The sequence below is a fragment of the Drosophila serrata genome, unplaced genomic scaffold (genome assembly GCF_035046125.1).
Source record: "Drosophila serrata isolate PLE 108 unplaced genomic scaffold, ASM3504612v1 contig_115, whole genome shotgun sequence".
Lineage (NCBI taxonomy): Eukaryota > Metazoa > Arthropoda > Insecta > Diptera > Drosophilidae > Drosophila > Drosophila serrata.
In genome coordinates, this window is record NW_028257013.1 from 133,727 (window position 1) to 156,929 (window position 23,203).

At 38.1% G+C, this 23,203-nt stretch overlaps 3 protein-coding genes across 3 annotated transcripts; 1 reads left to right on the forward strand and 2 right to left on the reverse strand.

The window, feature by feature from the left end:
* Positions 1–1,636: 1,636 nt before the first annotated feature.
* Positions 1,637–6,560, forward strand: ras (Inosine-5'-monophosphate dehydrogenase ras). The gene is made up of 6 exons (XM_020947953.2): positions 1,637–1,785; positions 2,005–2,322; positions 2,433–2,583; positions 2,749–3,400; positions 5,265–5,805; positions 5,873–6,560. The coding sequence occupies exons 2-6, from the start codon at positions 2,174–2,176 to the stop codon at positions 5,976–5,978; spliced, it is 1,599 nt and encodes a 532-aa protein (XP_020803612.1). The 5' UTR covers positions 1,637–1,785; positions 2,005–2,173; the 3' UTR covers positions 5,979–6,560.
* Positions 6,561–6,873: 313 nt separating this feature from the next.
* Positions 6,874–8,172, reverse strand: LOC147644690 (double C2-like domain-containing protein beta). Its single transcript, XM_086825820.1, has one exon. It carries the CDS (start codon positions 8,052–8,054, stop codon positions 7,875–7,877), a length of 180 nt encoding a protein of 59 aa, XP_086681946.1. The 5' UTR covers positions 8,055–8,172; the 3' UTR covers positions 6,874–7,874.
* On the reverse strand, positions 7,834–20,327 carry LOC110180296 (Rabphilin). Its single transcript, XM_086825819.1, has 4 exons — positions 19,938–20,327; positions 12,228–12,691; positions 9,799–10,664; positions 7,834–8,450 (listed from the first exon to the last, which is right to left on the reverse strand). Exons 1-4 carry the CDS (start codon positions 20,012–20,014, stop codon positions 8,232–8,234), a joined length of 1,626 nt encoding a protein of 541 aa, XP_086681945.1. The 5' UTR covers positions 20,015–20,327; the 3' UTR covers positions 7,834–8,231.
* Positions 20,328–23,203: the final 2,876 nt, after the last annotated feature.

Genomic DNA, 23,203 nt, shown 5'->3' on the forward strand with positions numbered 1-23,203 from the left:
CGCGCCTCAGATATTAGTCCAAATACACCACCCACTGTTATTCGATTTTCTCGAAATCTGACATTTAAAAACAACTGAAATGTTTACTATATATTCGTTAATCTTCCCCTAGTAAGCCTATATACCGTGCATATGTGCACGCATTCGTAAATCGAAGTTATAAGCCTTACAATTTTGGATGCCGTATTTTGTATGGAGCCGACCCCGAGGTTATGCGATTTACTCAAAAACTGACGGTTTGAAGAAATTGAAACATGGTGGGGTAAAACTACAATAAATGTCCTTTATTTTGGCGTATCGGGTTTTGCTTCACGCGTTTAATTAGCCGAGATATTAAAAAATCCGTGAAAACACGATTTTTTACATGCTTTTTTTTTTTTTTAATATATCCAAATGTCATATACTTTCAAACTCAGTAAAAAGCAATTGTAAATTCATTTTGTATCATTTAAAAACTTTATTTTATTCGAATTATTCACAGTAATTATTATCTAAACATAATCGATACAAATTATAGTTACACTGCAATAGTTTACTATATAATTTAACCCAATAATTATAGCGTAATAGGATAAAATTAATTTATTAATAAGCATTATTTCCTAGTTAAAAATAACGATCGGTAAAAAGTATCATAATTTGCTTATTACATTAATATCCTCATTACCTTTTCCAGAATAATAATTTTACACGTTTACATTGGAAAGAATTTTCATGTAGGAAATAATATTTATAAATTCGTTCATTAATTTAATTTAGTTTTGTACTTCTTAATTTTAAAACAACGATAAATGATTTTTTTGTTTTAAACTTTATTGATAATATTAATCTATGATTTTTTGTATTCTTGAATACAATAAGATAACTTATAAAAACAATAGAAATTCTATTTTCTGTTAATACAAAGCTTAATAACTATAATTATAAATGACTAGTTGGGCTTCAATTCATTTTTATACTCTTGTAGGTTAATTAATTAGTAAAATAGTCAGGCACAATGTAAAATGTAAAATGTTAAATAACAGCAAGTAACGCAACATCGATATTTGGGCAAACAAAATATCACGTTATAAATATCGATATATCAACAGCCCTAGCACTGCTGGTAAATTTGCTTTTTTCCCGTCAAATCTAGCTTTTTCAGAATGCCATTTGAGAGAAAAATTTACAAACAGCATGCCTAGGGAATTCTGTCATTTTATTTTGTTTAAATGCTTAAATTTTTTTCATTTTATTACTGTAAGATCGTTACATTGGTTGCGCTTAGAAAAAATGATTAACGAATGCTGGTTCATCAACGCAACCATTGCTTTGAGAATACTTTCCCTAAGAATTCTTTAAAAAATACTTTAAAGGATACCTGATTTTGGTAACATTAAAACTAATTTTAAAAAACGAGAAACAAATGAGAAAACAAACGAGAATAATGAGTAAATATAGCGTTCCCAACAAGTTTTTCAGAATGATTGGAACCGAAATAACCTATGAAAATCAATACCAAACATCACAAATCGATGAGATTATTAATAAAATTTTTAATTAATAATATAATAATAAGAATTAATTTTTTTTTAACTATAAGCCAACAAATAATTGTTTTTAAAAATAGATTTAGCTTTTTCCAAAATATGTTAATCTTTTTTTTTTAAATGATCTTCCTGCCAAAAACAGCTTTTTTATTCAAGAAAAAGTTGGCAACACTGGCACGAAGGTCTATATAAAGCTGCACGCGGCGGCCACCGCATTAGAAAAAGCTACGACTTCCATTTTCCTACGGCTGGACGGGTGAGTGGGGGAAACCATGTGCTCGGCGGCGCGATTGGAAACTGGGAAATGGGGTCCAGAATCCCAATCAGCCATCGGCCGTAAATCTGCGGCAATTAACCTTGCCACCCAATTGTCTTGCTCCGCCATTTACATCTGCATTCTCCCTTCGTTCCCTTCTTTTCGTTCTCGTTCTGTTACGTGGTCTCTGTGTATCCCGTCTAATTGCGCATCGAGCAGCTCTCGAGAGGATTAGGAATCGCAGGCCATTGGAATCCAATACAGCAGCAGACAGACAGCAAGAGGAGCCCAATTCGGTGGCGTTTATCTCGCTCGCTCGCATCCGCCAGTCTTTGTTTTGTTTTCCTTTTTTCTTTTGTTGCTGTTGTTGGGTTGAACGGACGCTAGAATGGAGGCCAAACAGCAGAAACAGCCGGCAATAGCAAAGGTGAACGGCTTTGTGGACGCCAAGGGAGCAGTGTCCGCTAGGGACGAGGAGCTGCTGGATGGTCTCAGCTGCCTGGAGCTCTTCCAGAATGGCGACGGACTCACGTACAAGTAAGTGTGCCTGTTGCTCCAAGTGTCCGCCAAATCATTCTCACGTTCATTTCATCTCCCGCTTGCTACGCTTCGATTCGAACCGATACCCCGCGACTCCCCCAAAACAGCGACTTTCTCATATTACCCGGCTACATAGACTTCACCGCCGAGGAGGTCGATCTCAGCTCGCCGCTGACCAAGGCCATTACGCTGCGGGCACCGCTGGTTAGCTCGCCCATGGACACGGTAACCGAATCGGAGATGGCCATCGCCATGGCGGTAAGTATATTCAGTTCAGAACCCAGTCCAATCTCCGGGGTTCGCCTTCGAGCTGTGCTAGCTGTGGTTGTAACTCAACACTCTTATGCGCCTCTCTAACCGCCGCCGTTTCTTCCATTCGCCATTCGCCAATATATCCGCCGAATCCGTGGATCCCGCGCGCAGCTGTGTGGTGGCATTGGCATCATCCATCACAACTGCACGCCGGAGTACCAGGCGTTGGAGGTGCACAAGGTTAAGAAGTACAAGCACGGCTTCATGCGCGATCCCTCGGTGATGTCGCCCACAAACACAGTGGGTGATGTTTTGGAGGCGAGACGCAAAAATGGCTTCACCGGCTATCCGGTCACCGAGAATGGCAAACTAGGCGGCAAGCTACTGGGCATGGTTACGTCGCGGGACATTGATTTCCGTGAGAATCAACCGGAGGTGCTACTGGCCGATATCATGACCACGGAACTGATCACCGCCCCCAATGGCATCAATCTGCCGACGGCCAATGCCATTCTGGAGAAAAGCAAGAAGGGAAAGTTGCCGATTATTAATCAAGCTGGTGAACTGGTTGCCATGATTGCCCGTACGGATTTGAAGAAGGCGCGTTCGTATCCAAATGCATCCAAGGACTCCAACAAGCAGCTCCTGGTGGGCGCTGCCATTGGAACACGAAGCGAGGATAAGGCGCGACTCCAGCTGCTGGTGGCCAACGGTGTGGATGTCATCATTCTGGACTCGTCGCAGGGCAACTCTGTCTATCAGGTGGAGATGGTCAAGTACATCAAGGAGACGTATCCCGAGCTGCAGGTCATTGGCGGCAACGGTGAGTAATCTTTTCGGCATATTTTTTTTGTGTAAAAAATATTTTTGCAGAATTTGCTTACTTTTTCGTTGCTCTATGTGATAAATTAATAGATTTCCATACTATATTTTATATTTAATATATAATTTACTTATTTATTACTTTTGTTTATTTTTAAATATTTGTTTTTTATTTGAATATGAAGTTATAACACATTTTAAATATGTATTTTCTTATTTATTTAGATAAGAAAGAAGTCACTCGTTATAAGAACTAGTATAGAGCTTAGGAGAAGTAGTAGACTTACATACTTACTACCTTTTAAATTAAATACATTATTTATTTATTTTTTTTTATACATATTTATATAAATTTTTTTATTTGAAAATCAAGGTATACCAATTTTAAGAATGTATCTCCCAATTTTTCAATACTTTTTCACGTAGCTTAGAGGTTAAAAAGAGTTTTAGATTTACTTACAAGATTTTATAGTAAATACATTATTACTTATTTTTTATTTTATTTATTTATTATTTTTTATATATTTATTTATTGTTAAATATACAATTTTTGAGTTCGAATATGAAGTTATTCCATATTTTAAAAATCGTCCCTTTTTATAACACACGAGTATAAAGAAAAGTAATAGATTTTATATTTAATACGTTATTTACTAATTTATAATTTTTATTTATTTATTTAATTTTAAATATATAATTTTATTTATTTAAATATCAAGTTTTTCCAGATTTTAAAAATGTATTTTTCAATTCTTTCTTATGCACTTGTCACTCGTTATAAAAAACCAATCAAAGTAAGATAAGTAATAAGTTTACTTACAAGACTTTATATTTGATACATAATTTAATTTTTGAATTTTTTATTTATTTATTATTTTATTTATTTATTCATTTACTTACTTATTTTTAAATAGATACCATTTTTAAATTTAAATATCAAGTTATTTTCTATTTAAAGAATGTCGCTTTTAAAAAAAAACATACGTGTATAGAGCTAAAGAAAAGTAACAGATTTACTTCATAGACTCCATATTTAATACGTTGTTTACTAATACATAATTTTTATTTATTATAATTTTTTTTAATATAAACATTTTTTTTATTTAAATATCACTGTATTCTTTATTTTAAAAATGTATTTCCTTATTTTATCATAAGAAAGAATGCACTCGTCGCTCGTTGCAAGACGATATGAGTATATTTATTTATTTATTTAGTTTATTATTTTTAGTTCATGTATTTTCATTCAAGATCAAATTATTCCAGATTTTAAGAATGTATTTCTTTATTTTTTTGAATTTTTTTATACTCTCGTCACTTGTTATTAGAACGACAGGAGAGAAGTAGCGTGAGCTTTAGTTTCCTTTACTTTCTGGATTCTAAATTAAATATTTGACTTCTCGAATATATCAAATAGTCAAATCTTATCTCAGAGATCTAAACAGTTAAATTTCACTTGTTTTGAAATAGAAAGCGAGCAATTATAAGTCCATTATCTACCACAATAACTGATAACGTTACGATCAAAGCACAAACACCGTAGAATATAGGTTTCACCATATTGTTTTAATTATCTGATAAACTGTATAGAGTATTGTACATTGGGTTACCTTATTTTAGTTACTCTAATTATTGTAGTTATCTGAGTTTTGACTTGGGATGTATGATTGTGACGAACAATCTGGAGATTTTATATTATATAGAACATCTCGCAAAATAGTAAATATCGAAAAATATCGCATTTAATTTGAAAATATCGATTTTATAGTACAAATTATATTTCCGATATATATTTCTTTGATTTTCTTATATCACAGAATTCAATTATAATCTAATTCCACCGTTATTTCATCTATAATCCGCAGTGGTTACCCGTGCTCAGGCCAAAAATCTCATTGAAGCCGGCGTCGATGGACTGCGGGTGGGCATGGGCTCTGGCTCCATTTGCATCACCCAGGAGGTGATGGCCTGCGGCTGTCCCCAGGCCACGGCCGTCTATCAAGTGTCCACGTATGCCCGACAGTTTGGCGTTCCAGTTATCGCTGATGGTGGCATTCAGTCAATTGGACACATTGTCAAAGCATTGGCCTTGGGTGCCAGCGCTGTGATGATGGGTTCGCTGCTTGCGGGCACCTCCGAGGCACCCGGCGAGTACTTTTTCTCGGATGGTGTGCGCCTGAAGAAATACCGCGGCATGGGCTCCCTGGAGGCCATGGAGCGTGGCGATGCCAAGGGCGCTGCTATGTCGCGTTACTATCACAATGAGATGGATAAAATGAAGGTAGCCCAGGGCGTTAGCGGCAGCATTGTGGACAAGGGCAGCGTTTTGCGTTATTTGCCGTATCTGGAGTGCGGATTGCAGCATAGTTGCCAGGACATTGGTGCCAACTCGGTGAATAAATTGCGGTAATTACCATATTCTATATTAAATATTTCAAAAGACTGTTTTAACCTGGTTTATATACTTGCACAGGGACATGATCTACAATGGCCAACTGCGCTTTATGAAGCGAACCCATTCCGCTCAGCAGGAGGGCAATGTTCATGGCCTCTTCAGTTACGAGAAGCGTCTCTTCTAACATACACCCTCGGCTGCATCGGCCATGGGTCCAGTCCATCACCAGCAGCACCAACATCATTCACACCAACAGGAGCAGCAACAGAATCAGCAGCAGCAGCAGCAGCAACAGCAACAGCATCGCCACCGATCTGATGGAGGAGGAGCCCATCTGCCCGACTATGCCCGCCTATTCGAACGCAAGTGAAAGATTGGGCCAACTTTATTTCCCGCACACCCTGGAGTTATTTACCAGTGTTTAGGCTTAAGTTTAACGTTGGAATCGCTGGCAATCGTCGCTGGTCAGGATTTCAATTTCGATTCCGATTCAACTCGAATCGCCCCTCATGTTTTTCCCTAAATATTAAGTGTTTGCAGTATGTAATCTATATACATATATATATATATATTATAATCGATATATATCCTTATCTATTATGTATCGAACGCTTACGTAATTGCCACGTTCGATGCATGTACTATATATAGATGTTTATCTCTATTTTGTATAGTGTTGGATATGTACAATTCTCTTCGAAAAAAAAATTGTAAAACTCTTAATATGCCAAACTTATTAAATGTGAACTGAAACTGAAACAGGTAACTAATCGTGTACATATCTCCACTCTTTTGGGGAATTTATGAGGGGCTTAGCTTATCAGGCGAGGCCTTGAGGGCCTTATCAGCTCCATAAATGTAGATGTAATGTTATTACGTTCGATTTCTATGTAATCACATATTGTTGCTGCCCGGAAGAGGTTCAACAACGATTTTTTATGGGTTATTCTGAAGGAGATGAAAAGGGGTTTAAACAATTTAATACAAATGTTTTATTTAAAGAGTTCTGAAATTGATTAATCCTCTAAATATTTACTTGGTAAATTAGTTAATTATTCCCCAATAAATACAAATTCATGTTAGAATATAGTTGTATATATTTTTCCCGATATATTTTGAAGTACATAAGTATAAGTTTGATTATAGATTGAATTTAGCAATGGAATCGAAAAGATCTTTGATGTTGATTAACCCCTGGTAAGGACACTTAAATAAGCTATATATACAGTGTACAAAAATGCCGATAAGAGCCAAAGTATAGACATAGAAAAAAATTTGTTGGTTACTTGCGAGATTTTTGAAAGCAGACACAAAAAAACACACTCATACTCTCTCGCTCTATAGATCGTTCTATCTCTCTCTCACACACTCACACACACAAGCACACCCACGCAGGCATATCAAAAATATATGTATATTATATATATATATATATTTATATGTATATGTATATGTTTATGTATATTTGTATATTTGGAGCTAGGCCCTAATTTTTGCAAAACTGATTTCTCTACCAAAAGTTATCGAAAATAATAATTTTTTATGAAAAAAAAAAAATGAATTTAAAATGTGAATAATTTACTGACTATTCAAATTCCATAGATTTGGTTAAAGCTATTATCAAAAGCACTTTTAATGGTATTATAAGTTGATTTAGAAAGATAAAATTTGATATATTTAAATATTAACATTAAAATATTGAAATGATGGAACTATTAAAAAAAAAGGTTTTAAATTTGTCTGCTTTCTTTACGATTATGTTGCTCCGATATATCAAGCAAAAAAGTCAATTTATCGCACGATTAGAATATCTATTTATTTATCGAATTTCTTGATATTTATCGAACCGAAACTAACAGGAAGCAGAAGGCTTTCTTTAAGTAAAATTCTTTAGCATTTAGAAATTATGTTAGTTTAAACAAGACATGATTTTACTAAAAAACTCTTAAGGATCATATATACTGAGCTTTTTTAAATTTTCAAAACAACTTGACAGAGAAATCAGTTTGCTAAAATGCGGCATTTTTTTGGGGTGGAGGTGGGAGGTGGGGAAAACATCCTGGATTTGGGCTGTGCTCATTCAGTGGGCGGGATTGTCGGGGGCAAGGCAATGCCATTTCTCATGAAAATGATCCGGCAAACGGATGCAGTCGAGCCACTGCTGCAGGCGATCCCCCTTGCTTTGGGCTCCCAGTTGGAGGCTGCCAAGGAAATCGTTACTTTTGCCCAGATCCTTGTCCCAAACGGTCAGAATGAGCATCTCCTTGTTGAGGTCATGGGGACTGGCCTCGAAGTAGAACTCCTCGTTGTAGATGGGATTGAGCGTGCGCCATTTGACGCTGGTCTTGTGCTTCTTGTTCTTGTGCGCATCCGGTTTGAGTTGGCTGTAGAAATAAATACGATTAATGATTTATGGATGGATTGATCAGGGATATACTCACATCTTAACAAAGGGATCAGAACTGCCATTGTTATCCATGGCCATTAGATTGATGCATTGCTTCACATTCACCACCAGTGCCCGGCGCTTGGTGTTGTAGCAGAGTGAGAGCAACATTTTCCCATTTGGCCAATTTTGGGACATTTCCGCTGCATTACTATATTGATCCTCCACTCCCAGTGGCACCGAAATGCGGTACTGCGATGTGCTGTGCACCTGGAAAACAGATTTTATGATTTTCCATTTAATTAATAATTATTTCCATTAGTTTTATTAAAAACTATTGGTTAAATTGCAGTGTCTTGTCTTGAGTCAAGAAGAAGAAGCTTTTATAGGAGCTTGTCAGATTGACTTCCGTTTCACTAAAAGAGAATGTTTCCGTTTCGCAAGCGAATGTTATCGAGAGAACATCCCAGTTGGGAGGTTTAATGAGGTCTTGGTTAAGAGTGTAAGATTATATTTTAAATCTCTTAAGGCATATTTATGCAACTCTCTTTTTCTCTTTCTCTCCGCCGCTCTCTTTCTCTATTTCTCGATTGTCAATTTCTCTATTTCACTATTTCACTATTTTTCTATTTTTCTATTTTTCTATTTTTCTATTTCTTTATATCTCTATTTCTCTCTTTCTCTATTTCTCTCCCTCTCTCTGCCTCTCTCTCAATTCAACACTTTGTAGCGAACGAGAGAAATCCCTTCAGCTGCGTTTGAAACAGAGACTTGCATAATACAATTAATCCTAATACAATTAATAGAGAGACGAAGACAGAAAGAGAGAAAGAAAGGAAGAGAGAGAGAGAGAGTGAGAGAGACAGACAGAGACAGAGAGAGAGAGAGAGACAGACAGACAGACAGACAGAGAGAGAGAGAGAGAGAGAGAGAGAGAGAGAGAGAGAGAGAGAGAGAGAGAGAGAGAGACAGACAGACAGAGAGAGAGAGAGAGAGATAGCGGGAAGGAAAGAGAGTTTCTTTAGTTCGTCTTTGGGAGAGGATTGGAATCAAAGGAGTTGGGGCAAACCTTGTAGTAATAATAATACTTTAAAGCGAACGAGAGAATTCTCTTTAACCGCCCTTAGAGAAAGCTTTGTATTAGGTAAGGTTAGGATAGGTCCTTCCGCATAAAATGCAACAAAATCACAAAAGAAACAGAAATTAATATAGAAAGGTTAAGAAAAGAAAGAGAATTAATTGCATTCTCGCTTGGTCATAGGGGTAAAGCACATCCTAACGCCTCTGGTTTTAAATTTAATTCAAACTAAAATCCAATTAAAACCAAAAAAAACATGGCTACATCCGGTACGCCAGAAGCTCGTGTTCGTTCGTGTTCAGATCTCTTGTATTTGCATTATTCTGCGAAATTACCGCGGCAGCAGTTGCAACACCAACACAATTTCTGGCTTAACTCGTTTCCCGGTAGGAAGTGCCTTGCGGGTCAGTTGAACCAAACAATTACGCAGTTCAAACGAATCAGCTTAGTGGTTAGTGTAAACCGGAAACGAGTTGCCGGAGGTGCGCTTCCGGCAAAAAAATTAAATAAATAAAGAGAGAGAGAGAGATAGAGACTCACCGTGGATAGGCAGACCTTGGCAGCGCCAAGAAAATCATGGCCATACTTGTCATCATCGAAGAGTGCCACATACAGCAGCGAATTGCCCAACTCCTCCGGCTCCACGCCGACGAACTGCAGCGTCTCATTGAACTCGGGATTGCGGGTCTTGTGCACCGTCTTGGTGCGTTGCCACCGTGTGTATTTGGTATGCGCCTCCGGTGTGATAATGTTGAGCTTGCAATACGGATCCGCCAGTCCGGCGGCATCCATGGCCGGCAAATCCCTGGCCCGCACCATGGTGCAATCGAGACTATGGAATGCCTCGCGATAGCTAATGGCGATCTCCAGCCAACCGAGCAAGGGATCTCGGCAGTGTTGCTGCTGCTGCTGATGGAACTGGGACTGCGACTGGGCATGGGCTTGGCCCTGTGGCGTGTGGGAATTCCCCGAATTGCCGGACCCGGAGCTATCGCTAATGGACCACGAGGAGCTGACCGAGCCGCGTCGCAGGAAACTGCTCTCACGTCGCAGCTTGGACATGCTGACACTATCGTATTCGGGACACTCCGATGGCCGTTGGCTCTGCTGGCGGCCAAAGAAGAAGGAATTCGATAGCTTCCGCTCGCCGCCGTCTATGAAGCTGCGTATGGAGCCGTAGGCACGCAACCGGAAGCTGTCATCCCGCTGGAGACGTCCGGTTCCTGTGCCCTTGGTCATGCCACCAGCTGTGCTTCCAGCCGGGCCGCCGCCGCCATCCAGTTCATCCTCCGGCTCCGAGTGACCACTGCTGCTGGAGCTGCTGTCGTTGACACGGATCGTTAGCTTCTTTACCCGCGCTGGACGCGTCGGCGTTGCATGGCAGCTTTGAACGGCCCGCGTGTCTCCTGCGATGACAGAGACAAGAGACAGCGATTAGCGATAGACGATAAGTGTCGATAATCGATAAACGAACGCTGTTGAATTTCCCCGATGAAAACCAGAAGAAGTTATTCCGATTTTCAAACATGTCGATTACCGATATTTCCGGTTTCTTTGCTTTTTAAATTTTTATAGTTTGTAATTCAGTAAACGTTAACAAAATCAGCGATTATAGCGATAGTCGTTCGTTGATAAAGCGATATTTGTTGCTTGCTCTGAATGAAGGATTATAATTATCGATGATTGATGAAGGAGTTGGAGAAACATCAGAAGTGAAGAGAGACTCTAGAAATGTACCCGCCGATTTATATATATTATATATTTCCTTGTTTGATTCTCTACTTGCTCAGTAATTTTGATTGAACCGATTTTGATTTGATATTTATATTATTTTTCTTTTAATTTTATTATTGTTAAATGACTTTGAACGAACTACAGCTTAGTGACATCCAGTTGAAGCTCTGATTATGGTTACCATACAAAAAGCGTCTATGATTTGAACTATGGAAACGGAAACATTTCATGATGTTCCTGAAACGAGATTTGAAAACATTGGTTAAGGTGTCTTCAAATAAACAAGGTGTATCTGTGCGTTCTGTTGGTGTTAAAAAATGTTGCTTATATAAGCAAGACACGCGCCCTGATCCTATGTCCTATGGTTAACCATTCCCGGAGGTTTCAATAATTCCCCAAACTAAATGCAAAGGACGAAGGACACAATCACAGTCAATCTGCTCTGACTTCCGTTTCATGGGAATGACATTAAACATTTATATAACCTATTGTCACAAACTAATAAATATTGCAACAGGAAGAAGCTGTGACAACCAATTTGTTGAGAAATTTGCGGGTCCGGCTTTTGGGTTTCAGGTTTATGGAAAAGTGCGGATTGAGCAATTCAATTTGATTTAAAGTCGTTTCAATAGTGGAAATGAATGAAATATTCTTGATTTTAAGTACTTGGGGAGTAACTGTGGTGGAATTAAAGCCGAAAATCCTTTAAAAATTCGGTAAATAGTAATTTAAACACCTTAAAAACTATACTATTCCTTTCCTTTGAGAAATGAGAAATGAGAGAATAAATGAAATAAAATCTAAAAATAGAAGGCACTTGCATAAAGGAGTAAGGAGTAATTCCTTGTAGTAATATTTCAAGAGAAAAATCATACGCGTTGCGCATCTTAACGACTATAGCTTATAACTTTTTGGAAAGATACAAATTGAATACAGCTTCAACTTCAACTTCAATTCAATTGTTCGAACCGGTTATATTTAAATTGCTTTGAAATATTCGGGACCCCTCAATTAATTTCGATTTCAAGGGGACAACGCCAGCAAACTGAATTTCGCGTAAAATTTCTCGCGGACTTTTCCGCCCTTTTGAACTTTGCGGCAAGCGTGAAGGGTTTAAATTCCTAACACGTTCCAAGGCCTCCTGCTCCTGCACTTCCTTCTTCTCCACCGCCTCCACCTCCTCCACCTCCTCCACCTCCTTTACCGCCTCCTCCATCTCCTGGTCTTCCACCCACCTGCCATGGATCCGGGTAACGGGGTGGGCGTGGGTGTGGCACTGGCGCTGCGCGGCATATCGTACTTGGGCAGGCCCTTAAAGAACCACGCGCCGGATTTCTTCCACATTTCGCGCGTCTCGGAGCAGATGCGGCATAGCCAGATTTCGCGGCAACGCTCGCTGGTATGATAACGAATGTTGATGTCCACACTGCACTTGGTGCATACCGCCTGGCGGCAATCCTCGCAAATTATGCGATGCGGCCGCAGCAGCCCGAAGGCGTCGCCACAGAGTCGACAACAGTTGGGGCCACGTTCCACGGCATGTTGCTTGATCTTTTCCACGCGCTCCACCAGACGACCGACACGCTGCCGCTCGGCCACCTCGATCTCCTCGTTGCGTCGAATCACCGAAATGATGGCCTCTTGCTCCTCCGGTCGCAGGGGTTCGCTGGTCTTTGAGCTGCTCCAGCCGGCTTTTAATCTGGGAGGAAGTGAGAGAAATAGAGAGAGAGGGAGAGTTAGGAATTAGAATTGTTAGAAAGAGTTAGTGGGCATTACTTAGTTTATCACAAAAGAATATATATACTGTATAAGATGCATAACTCTACACATTTAATATGAGCTAGAGAGAGAATGAGAGAGTCAGGAGCTCACACAGCAATATTTTTGAATCAGATTGCTTTAGCTTTTACCCATAAACAAGAAAGGAAGCTAAGTTTATATACCCTTGCAGATAGAACTTCTATGAATAGGAATCCATACAATATAAGTTATATATATTTGTGTTAAAAAACAATGAAGTAATACCTGCTTTCATTTCATTCTACTATGTATATTATATTTGCAGTTTTACATTCACTGATTTGCATTTTTCCTCTACATGAAACGATCGTTTGTATGGCACCTATATGATATAGTCGTCCGATTTTCATGAAATTTTACACATAATTTAAGACTAAAATAAAATGGCTATTCCTTAAATTTGATGAAAATCTGTTGAAAACTGAAAAGGTTATAAATTTAATTGTATTAATTTCTCGATCGTTCCTATGGGAGCTATATGATATAGTAGTCCGATTTTCATAAAATTTTATGCAAAATTGTAGAGTATAGTAAAATGGCTATATCTCAAATTTGATCCAATTCTATTGAAAACTGAAAAAGTTAAAAATTTTTTTGTAAAAATTTTCCGATCATTCCTATGGCAGCTATATGATATAGTCGTCCGATCCGGCCCGTTCCGACATATATACGAGTGAGAGTATATAGAAGGCTAACTACAAAGTTTCATTAAGATAGCTTCAAAACTGAGACACTAGTTTGCGTAGAAACGGACAGGCGGACAGAAGGGCAGACGGACAGACGGACAGACGGACATGGCTAGATCGACTCGGCTGTTGATCCTGATCAAGAATATATATACTTTATATGGTCGGAGGTGCCTCCTTCACTGCGTTGCAAACTTCTGACTAAAATTATAATACCCTGCAAGGATATAATAAATAAGATGCATATCTCCACACTCTATGCACTGTTTTAGACAAAAAAAGAAAGGAAACCAGTCGCTCTTTCGCAATTTTTTGGCTCTGAGTGATTCAGTTTCCACAAATATATAAATAAGATGCATAACTCCACACTCTATGCACTAAGGTATTTTTTTTTATACTCTGAGCTTCCACACACAAATGTGTTGTAAAAGGTGTTAAAGGGGTGTCGAGGAGGGATTGTTGTTTTTTGCAGAGGGGGTGGTGAGTGGGTCTCGGCCTAATGAGCATCGTTAGTTGTGGAGCCGCTTAATGCGGTTTCCATGTTGCCGACCGCCACTCTGTCCACTTGGCCAAAATGTCAAGTTCAAAGTTAATTAACTCGTCCCTGCTTTTGGGTCTCTGGGTTCATTACACCCGAGGCTCAAAGGGGTGTACTAAGGGGCCTTGAAACATTCACAGCCAAGGCTGGAATAAAAAACTGGTAGTAAAGGTAGGTGAAAACCTTTTTAGATCTAGCACAAGTGTTGGAGATAATAAATACAAATATTTTGGGACTAAGTGAGTTTGCTGATTTCAGCTAATTTCTCTAAACAGCCTCTGAGAAATGTAATTTTGTCTAAATCTGAGGTTTTTCTAGAGCTAAAAATATATTCATTTTAATCAAGACTTTTTGTATCCTTTATGACAAAAACTTTCATATATTTTTTGTCCTCATATGAACCCTCAAACTTAAGATTCCAATGTCACTCTTAGAGTATGTAATGAAAGTTTTCATTATCCACATTTTCGTTTAACATTTGAATTTCAAATTTTTAAACAACAAAAGTTAAGGGATTCCAGGTGAGTTGCCCCAATTAATAATGAACCCACAGCTCAGGCGACTCAAATAAAGGTAAGTGACTTTTCATTCCCCAATATACATATATGAAAAATATATATCATGTGATATGTTTTTAATGAGAACTGAGTAGAACTTCGACTTAACTTCCATCCTTTCTGGCAACTTGTAATCTTTTAGCTGCTTTTACCTCATTTGCATAGTTCATGATTGCTCCGGGTTTTGCCCAGGAATGAGCTTCGGTTATATAGCCACTTTGGAATCACTTACACGGAGCATTAAAAAAAAATATATGTATACCCGGGAAGGCCACATACGGGCACGCACTGCTCATGGAATGGCATGCAAATCCGGGCCAAGAGGAACCTCCTCCGGTCTCCGGTCTCCGGTCTCCTGGACTCCCAGTGTGCGTGTTGCCTTCGCGCTGGGTTTATTGACTCTCCGTGTAATTGATTGCGTTGTGTGTGTAGTGTGTGTGTATGGTTTTTTTGTTTTGTTTTTGCTTAAATGCCCTTGCGGGTTGCTTAACATCATAATTAAATTACAAATTCGTTTAGTGCTCTATCAACATTGGCCCGTGTTGTTCACCGAATAAGCAAATCAATGGGGAACCCCCGCCGCCGCCGCTCTCGAGCACTTCAACTTTCGTTTGATCCACTCAGGATGGGTCCTATCCTGCCAGTCCCAAATTGATGGTTAGGTTACCAAGTTTATTGTTACACAAAATCTGATTGTTTCGCAGAGAAAAACCAGAGTGGAGGGAAAAGGCCGTCAGTCACTTCAGTTTAATGTCCAATGTACATGAGCCGGCAGACTCTGCATGACGAAATCAATTGCGAGGAGAGTGCCTTACATCTCTGTCAGGGGATAAGCAGTGAATTTGTTATTAAAGGGCGGCATTTTTATTCCAAAAGTCTCGGAAGAAGAACCGAAATTATACACTGGACACATATGGCATTCAAGGGAGTGTCTGTGTCGGAAGAAGAGTCTTAAACTCTGTCAGGTGATTACCAATGAATTTAATATTAAGAAGGAAAATCTACAGGAAATATCAATCATTTAGAAATTATATATTAAAGACTCAGACCTAGGATATATCATTATCCCTTAGGGATCAAAATATATCTATCAACAAGGTATGAAAACGGTGAAGAATAGAAAACATTTGGAAATTGTTGTGTTTAATCGACTTGAAATCGAAAAATATCGATATTCTTCCAGCTTAACTGTGATAAAGAAGAGAAGTTAAGATGATACATAGAAGAATATATTTAACAATATTTATCTGTTAACAATAAACGAAAAAGATTTAGAAATATAAATAATTTCAAAAAGTTCAAAAGGAATCTATGTTATCGATGTTTTTTATAGGTATATCGACTTGAAATAGATTAATATTGATGTTTTTCTACCTCAACTCTGACTAAGCAAGTGAATTTAGATGGTAGATTGATAAAAATAATTCTGAGTTTAGTGGAATTTTAAAAAGAAACAATGTTTTCTTGATAGAAAAATCGACTTAAAATCGATTATTATCGGTGGTTTTAAAAATCAACTTTTGAAAACCTGGGGAATATACATGGTAAACTGAAAAATATATTTTGAAGTATGCCTCTGTATAGTTGCTAAAGAATAAGTTTTACATTTTTTAAATGATTTTTTTAAAATGATATTAATACTGCAAATCGACTTTAAATCGATAAATTTCGATGTTTTGCAAACAATTGATCCCACTTCACTATTTATGTGTGCTCATTTCATTTAATCATTGTTGCCTAATCTTGTTTGGCCTAAACTTAACGGCCGGTACGAATACAATGGCCAAGAACTGGCAATTAAGTTAATTTATACAAAACAAAGGGGTTTCGGTTTACAGGAGCTTGAGCGCCAAATTGCAGAATCCTTTAATACAAGTCAAAGTTAAAACAACTTTGAGTGTAAAATTAGTAGGTTTGCTTATTTAATTAACTGAAAAGTTTGTTCTAAAGGCTTTTGATTTGATTAAGCAGGGACATTGCTATATCCCAACAAACCTTTTTACTTTTTGTTTTTTTTTGCTGTGAATACGCATTTACAAAGAGGAAAATTATAAAGCCAGGGGGCTCCAACAATGAGAAGCCACAATTTAGCATAATTTACAATTTTATTCCGGCTTCCACCACAGTTCCACGCACACACAAAAAACGCAGCGCTTTTCTTTCGGATTTTCTTTTACTTTTCCATTTAAATTCAATATCTCCTTGGCTTCGTTTTATACATATATATATTCGAGAGGCATTCACACACGGATTTATTCTTGAGCTTTCGCACTGAATACGATATTCCTGTAGCCATGTACGCCTTATACATATATATTTTTAGTTCGCTTCGATGGGATGGGATTGGGTTTGATTTCAGTATTTCCGTATCTCCTCGCCAGTTACTTTGCGGTTACAGCTGAATTTAATAAAAGTCAAAGAGCTTCTCGTCAGATTTGGTGGTCTGGTGGCAGAGAGATCATCTCATTTGCATAGTTAAGCGAGTCCAACCGACTGGAGTCCTGGAGTCTAAAGTCTGGAGTGACTGGAGTGTCTGGCATGTGGCCGCGATTTGAGTTTCGCGTTAATTCCCCACATCCTTGGCTCGCTCGCCTCCGCTTCCTTTTGGCTCCTCTTTGCGGCCGTGGGGGCTCCCTTGAGCCGTAATTTGAATTTCAAGTACAGAGCCAATGCCACGAGGCGGCAGCTTATGGCTCCCTCCTGCAAACTCCCTTTTCAGTCGAAAGCTCTTTGTTTCTATCCTGCTGTTGGTCTTGTTTAGCGGGTTAGACTGGTCCTTGACACTTTGTTTTGTGCTAAAAAGGATGTTGGTTTTCTTTTCATAACTATTTTGAAGCCTGATGTATATTTAAAATCATTTAAATTTTATTTTAAATTTTATTTGTTTTAAAAAAAGAGTTTTATAACATTTAAAAAAATATACAATATTTTTTAGGTAAGGTGCTCAAAATTGTATTCGAAATTATTACTCATACGCCCTGTTCTTCCTGCTTTATACAAATATTTTGCTTTAGAGGGACTTTTTCGATAAATCTTAACACATATCTCTACTGATAAATTTATAAAAAAAAAATTTTATGTAGAAAATTTCATAAAAATTTTCGAATAATTTTGAATTGTGATGCATTTTTATTACTCATACGCCGTGTTATTTTTGCTAAGCTATTTTATATATTTTTAAGTGAGAGTGACTTTTTTGAAGCTTAAACAGATATCCCTATTCGTTGATTAATAATATAAATGTTATGAAAGCAAATTAGTTATAATTATCTAAAGTCTTTGAATAGTTATGCACTTTTATTACTCATACGCCCTGTTGTCTTAACTGAGCTATTTTATATATTTTTAAGTGAAAGTAACTTTTGTGTAGCTTAGACAGATTCTTCTTATTAGTAATTTAATAATATAAATTTTATTAAACAAATTTTGTTAAAATTACCTTAAGTCTATGAATAGTTTTACAGTTCATTACTCATACGCCCTGTTGTTTCTGTTAATGTATTTTGAATGAATGATATTTTTTTGATTTCTCCACAATTTATATTTATTCTATATAATTAACCTATCATAAAAACTAACCTATCAAGCCAGGATAAAGTATACATATGTATATTATTTATAACCAAATTTATGACTTCAATTTATTACTCATACGCCCTGTTGTTTCTGTTTACGCATTTTTTTTACAAAATTTATGTGAGCAGGAATTTTTTGATATGTATCAACATTGTGATCAGATATTTCTTTAATTTGAATAATTTACCTATCGGAAAAGTTAACTATTTTCATGGGATATACACAAATAAATGGATTATAAGAAATCTTTAAGCCTAATTAGCTTAGTTATTTTAACAGCAGAAGTAAAATGTTGCATACGCTTCTGTTTATGCTTTTAAAATGTTTAAAAACTTTTACCAGATATATCCTTCACAGCTACATTTAATCTTTTAGCCAATTTTCTGTTTTTTATAGTTTAAATAACATTTTGCTTATTATGATTTTTAAGCAAAGTATAAACATTGTCATCAGCTATCTTTGCAATTTATATTATTTATAGTTATCCAATTTAAGTGAAAATAAACATGGAAATCATTTAACAAATTTACGCTCCATAAACTTTCTGTTCTTTTTGGTTCACCCTATCTTTGCTGTGTGAGAGTGTGAGTGCTTACAATGTAGCGAGCGAGCGAACGGAAGTGTAAATTGCACACTTGAAACCTGCCAACCTTCACCTCTCCTTCGGCGCGCACTTCTGCCCATGCTGTGCGTGTCTGTGCGTGTTGGTGTTGGTGCGGCGTGTTTTTTTCCCCCTTACTTTTCCCTCATTTTTTTTTTTTTTTTGTTGTTGCTGTATTTTTAATGCGCCCAAGTCGCATTTACAGTCAGCTGGGATTGATTCGAGGCGAGCTGGGCAGCCCCACGCAGTATGCTACATGGAGCATATGTTGGGGCTTTAGGCCGGGGAAGAGCGGTTAGTGGAAATTGGAAGGGGAAGTGGAAATGGAAATGCTTCCATTTCGGTATGGGCGTGTTTCACAAATCATGTAAATGGCCGCGCGCCCTTCGTTGTGTGTGTGTTTTGTGGTGCGTCAATTGCAATAAATAAATGAAAGCCTCTCGGCGAGGGGCCATAAATATGGCATAAGGGGGGTCGTAAAAAATTGAGCGTTATTAAAATTTAATTAATCTGTCAGCATGCAACAATTATGATTACAGTTCACACACACACACACACACACACAGAGACAGCAAGGACGACACATGCACGTGCACACATGCGGCTTTTAGTGGATCCGCCGCCATCTCTCTCCTCAGCTTCTTTTGCGGAATCCTTGACAGCTCAGGGACAGCTATCTCTCCCGCTCTCTCTCCCTCTCTCTATCTCTCTCTCCGTCTCTCTGTTACTGTGGCTCTCCCGTCGCTGTGTGAGTGCGCACATGTATTTCATTTGATTAGGCTTTCGGCTAATCAGCCACAACCACCCACTCACACTCACACTCACACTCACACTCGCACCAAAGTCAAAGTTAATTTAATTATGACTAAAGCTTTTGTCAAGTTGTCCCCGCTTGTTTTTGTTTTTGTCATTCGCACAGGGACACCGAAACAGAAAAAAAAAGAACAAAACTAAATAGCTGTTATCAGGCAGCAGTGTGGCTGTTTTTGTTGTTGTTTTCGTTGCAGCTGCTCTGACGCACTCACACTCATACACACACTAAGTAAGGATAAAAAAGAGAACACCGCGGGAGAAAGAGAGAAAGGTACTGGGAGCCAATTGTTGCGTTTCAATGACATTGTTTTTGTTTTTTTTTTTTGTTCTTAAATTTCTGTTTGTGTTTTTGAAACAATTGCAACGGTACTCACTTGGCACGCAGGGCCAGCTGCCTATCGCTGGGACAGACAAACTTATTGGCCGTGTTGTTACGATTCTGGAAGTCCATCTTGTCACATTATCGTTGATATATTTGGCGGTCACCTGCACATCCGCTATGACTTTGCTCGCTATTGCTATTGTTGTTATTGCTCTCGTGTCAACTAACTGTTGTTTGCGGCGTGCAATGCAACGCAACGGAACGAAACGAGACGAGACGAGACGTGAAAAGACAGGATAAAACACGTCCGAGTGCGCACGCAGCTGTTGTGCGACTGGAGGCACAATTGCCGCACAATGTCGACAAGGCAACGGGAAAAGCCACGGCGTTTACAGTTACCATTGCCGCCAGCCGCTAGAGATGACAATCTGCGCATTTTGTTGTTTATCGCAAAGGATGTGCTATCGGAATTGCACTCCATATAAATATTTGTATTGCCTACTTTTGAGCAACTTTTGTTTAAAACCCTTTTTTTTATTTCTAAATTGTGTTTTGTAAATTATACTGAAAGGAAACCGTTTTATACATAAGAATATAGTTTTTAAATGGTATACATTTAATCAAAGAATCATTTTTATTTTGTTTTGTTTCTGAAAAAGTATTGCCCTAAAGCCATAAGTTTGAAATAATATTAATATTAATTTTTCTTCACATCTGTACCTCTGTATATATTGCCTTTTCTCTTACATTATTTCGGAATATTTTATTTTTCTAAATAAATTAATTAATGTACAAGAAATAGTAATATTATCGATATGCCTTTGCGGCCGCCAATGTGAAAGTGAACTTAAAGTTGATCGATAAGCGGGTTCCATCGCTAGGCGGCACATCTCCACCGCTTCCCTCCCTCGCCTGTTGCACAGTGAAGTCGGCCTAACGGCCATATGGCCACGCGCAGGAAGCTGCCAAAGTGGCGCGAGCAGAGCGGAATGGCATTATGTGAGTTGTGCTGGGCCGAAGCTTTGTCATACTTGCACGCGCTCAGGCCGAAAGCAAAGCTCGGGGCCCCACTGCCTGCCACTTGAGCACGGTCATCGCACGGATAGTGCTGTCCTATATCCTTCGCAGTGATTCTATCTAATAAATAATTATTTCTAAATAAGTTTTTATGTAGTTAATAATTTAAAATATACCAAGTACCCAGATTAAAAACGCCATTTTTGCGAGCAAGGAACTTAAAACCACAATGTCTTTGTAGAGTGTATGCAAAATTTTTATTAGAAACCAAAAAAAAAAGATTGTGGTTTGCTTCTTTCAAATTTCATTGCATTTAAAGAAATTTTTTTATAGCATTTAAAATAAAAATACATATTAATAGCTAAGTAACCCCTAGCCAGATTTGCCTTAAAAATAGCTAGATTGTCATCATTTACCGAAGGCTCCTGCACGCGCTATCTCTGTGTGTGTGTGTGTGCCTCTCTTCCGCTCTCTGCCCCGCTCATCCAGATCGCACCCTCGCAGCATAATTGTATTGCATACTTTGGCGCGCCGACTTGCCGGCGAGAGAAGTGTGGGGGGGGGAGAAGGGGTGTCGTAAGTTTTATGACTAAAACGGAGGCTTTGCTCTCACATCTGGTGAGGTGTATCAACTAATGTCAAAGGCGACAGGCGATTGCCTTGCCACGCACGTATCCTCTCCGCCACTCCCTACCTCTCTCTGTCTCTGTCTGTCTGTCTGTCCGTCTAACTGTTTCTGCTATGTGTTTGTTTGTGTGTGTTTACGTGTTCGTCTGTCGCTGTGTGGCCACACCCCTACGCACGATTCGTGCAGCCAAGCGGAATTTATGCGCTCCGGCTGGCAGAACGAGGGTCCAGCTTAATCCCCGTTAGTGGATGGCCAGAGCATTACCCTTTTTTTCTCTCACTGTGTGTGTCCATTTTAAATAAATGCTGACAGCTAAATGAAAATATTTAACGTACGTGCGAAGTTCTCAGCTGGCTGTCAGTGTCGCTCACTGACTGACTGAATGTACATACATATGTATGTGTGTGTTTGTAAGTGTGTTGTTTTGTGTTGACATTTTTCGCCGTTAGCCGCTGGCAGTTGTCATCGCTGTTTGCCTTCCTGCCAGTTGTTGTTATCCTTGTTGTTCTTAGCTCTCTGTAACTGTTGACAGGATTAGGCATTCAAAGCGCGTTCGCCAGCTCCTCATGCCAGCGGCGACAATTGTCCTTCAAGCCCGGCCAGGACAACACTCGACGCTCGCGTAGCCGTAGCCAGAGGCCAGCAGCTATTTGGCTTAATGAGTGCCAGCTTGATTTCGAGCCCAACGTTGGCCAACTGTTGATAATGTGGGATTTTCGGTCAAATCCCTGCGAAATTGAGAACTCATCCCCGGGCAATCTAACGGATTTTCGCACTTTTACCAATTGCTCTCTCCGCCATTTTGTGCATTTAACTCGCATTATCCTTTTTACTTTTACTTTGTTAACCTTGAGATTTCTTCTCGCTTTCTTGGCTCTATTTTTATGGTTTAGTTTTATGTGATATATCTTTTTATTTCGGATGAGGACAAATTGTATGTATAGTCATTGGGATCTTGGGTTTTCCCTTTTTTAAATAAATAAAACAATCTTTGTGAAACCGCAGGCAAATTATCCTATCAATTCTGTTGCCTTTGCAAATATAATCATAACATTTTGATAAATTAACAACTTACTTTTTAAATCTTAAAAGAAACCCCTTTACTTACTAACAAATAAATTTTCCAATGTTAAATTTCTTAGCTTTTTTTAAAAGATGTTAAAATAACTTAAAAAAAACCTAGATCCTATTTATTTTTTAATTAAAAAACATGAAAACCAAACCTAAAAAGTAAAATTAGCATTCAAAGCTTTAAAAAAAATAAATTAAATAAAAGCTTGATAGAAAAACAAGATTCTTGTGTCCCACAGTGCGTATGATTTCAGTTTTTAACAAATATTACGTATACGCCTTGAATGCCAGTTAGAACTTGCTTCAAGAAAATCTCTTAAATGCAAAAATTTAAAATTTTGTCAGTTTTTTACTAGATACACATTAAACAACAATTAGCTGCTGTTAACGTTAAATTACAGAAATTACAGTTAAAGAAATTACAGTTGCAGAAGTTTAAACATGTTGCGCAGCGTCCAAAAAACAAATGTTATTAGGAACATGTTGAGCAACATTTAGGTGTTGCAAGCGCAAAATTGGATGTTGCAGAAGTTTAAAATTAAAAAAAATATGGTTTGTTTAATAACTCCCATTTTTAAAATGCGAATTTTACTTAAATTATT

What these genes read in the sequence shown, in the direction of transcription:
- ras (XM_020947953.2), top strand. Translation starts at nt 2,174, where the DNA reads ATGGAGGCCAAACAGCAGAAACAGCCGGCAATAGCAAAGGTGAACGGC. An exon ending in GGCGACGGACTCACGTACAA is followed by an intron (nt 2,323 to 2,432) that starts GTAAGTGTGCCT and finishes CCCCCAAAACAG; the next exon opens with CGACTTTCTCATATTACCCG. An exon ending in AACTCGGTGAATAAATTGCG is followed by an intron (nt 5,806 to 5,872) that starts GTAATTACCATA and finishes ATACTTGCACAG; the next exon opens with GGACATGATCTACAATGGCC.
- LOC147644690 (XM_086825820.1), bottom strand. Translation starts at nt 8,054, where the DNA reads ATGCTCATTCTGACCGTTTGGGACAAGGATCTGGGCAAAAGTAACGAT.
- LOC110180296 (XM_086825819.1), bottom strand. Translation starts at nt 20,014, where the DNA reads ATGGACTTCCAGAATCGTAACAACACGGCCAATAAGTTTGTCTGTCCC. An exon ending in CAGCTGGCCCTGCGTGCCAA is followed by an intron (nt 12,692 to 19,937) that starts GTGAGTACCGTT and finishes ACTTCCTCCCAG; the next exon opens with ATTAAAAGCCGGCTGGAGCA. An exon ending in CCAAGGTCTGCCTATCCACG is followed by an intron (nt 8,451 to 9,798) that starts GTGAGTCTCTAT and finishes TCTGTTTTCCAG; the next exon opens with GTGCACAGCACATCGCAGTA.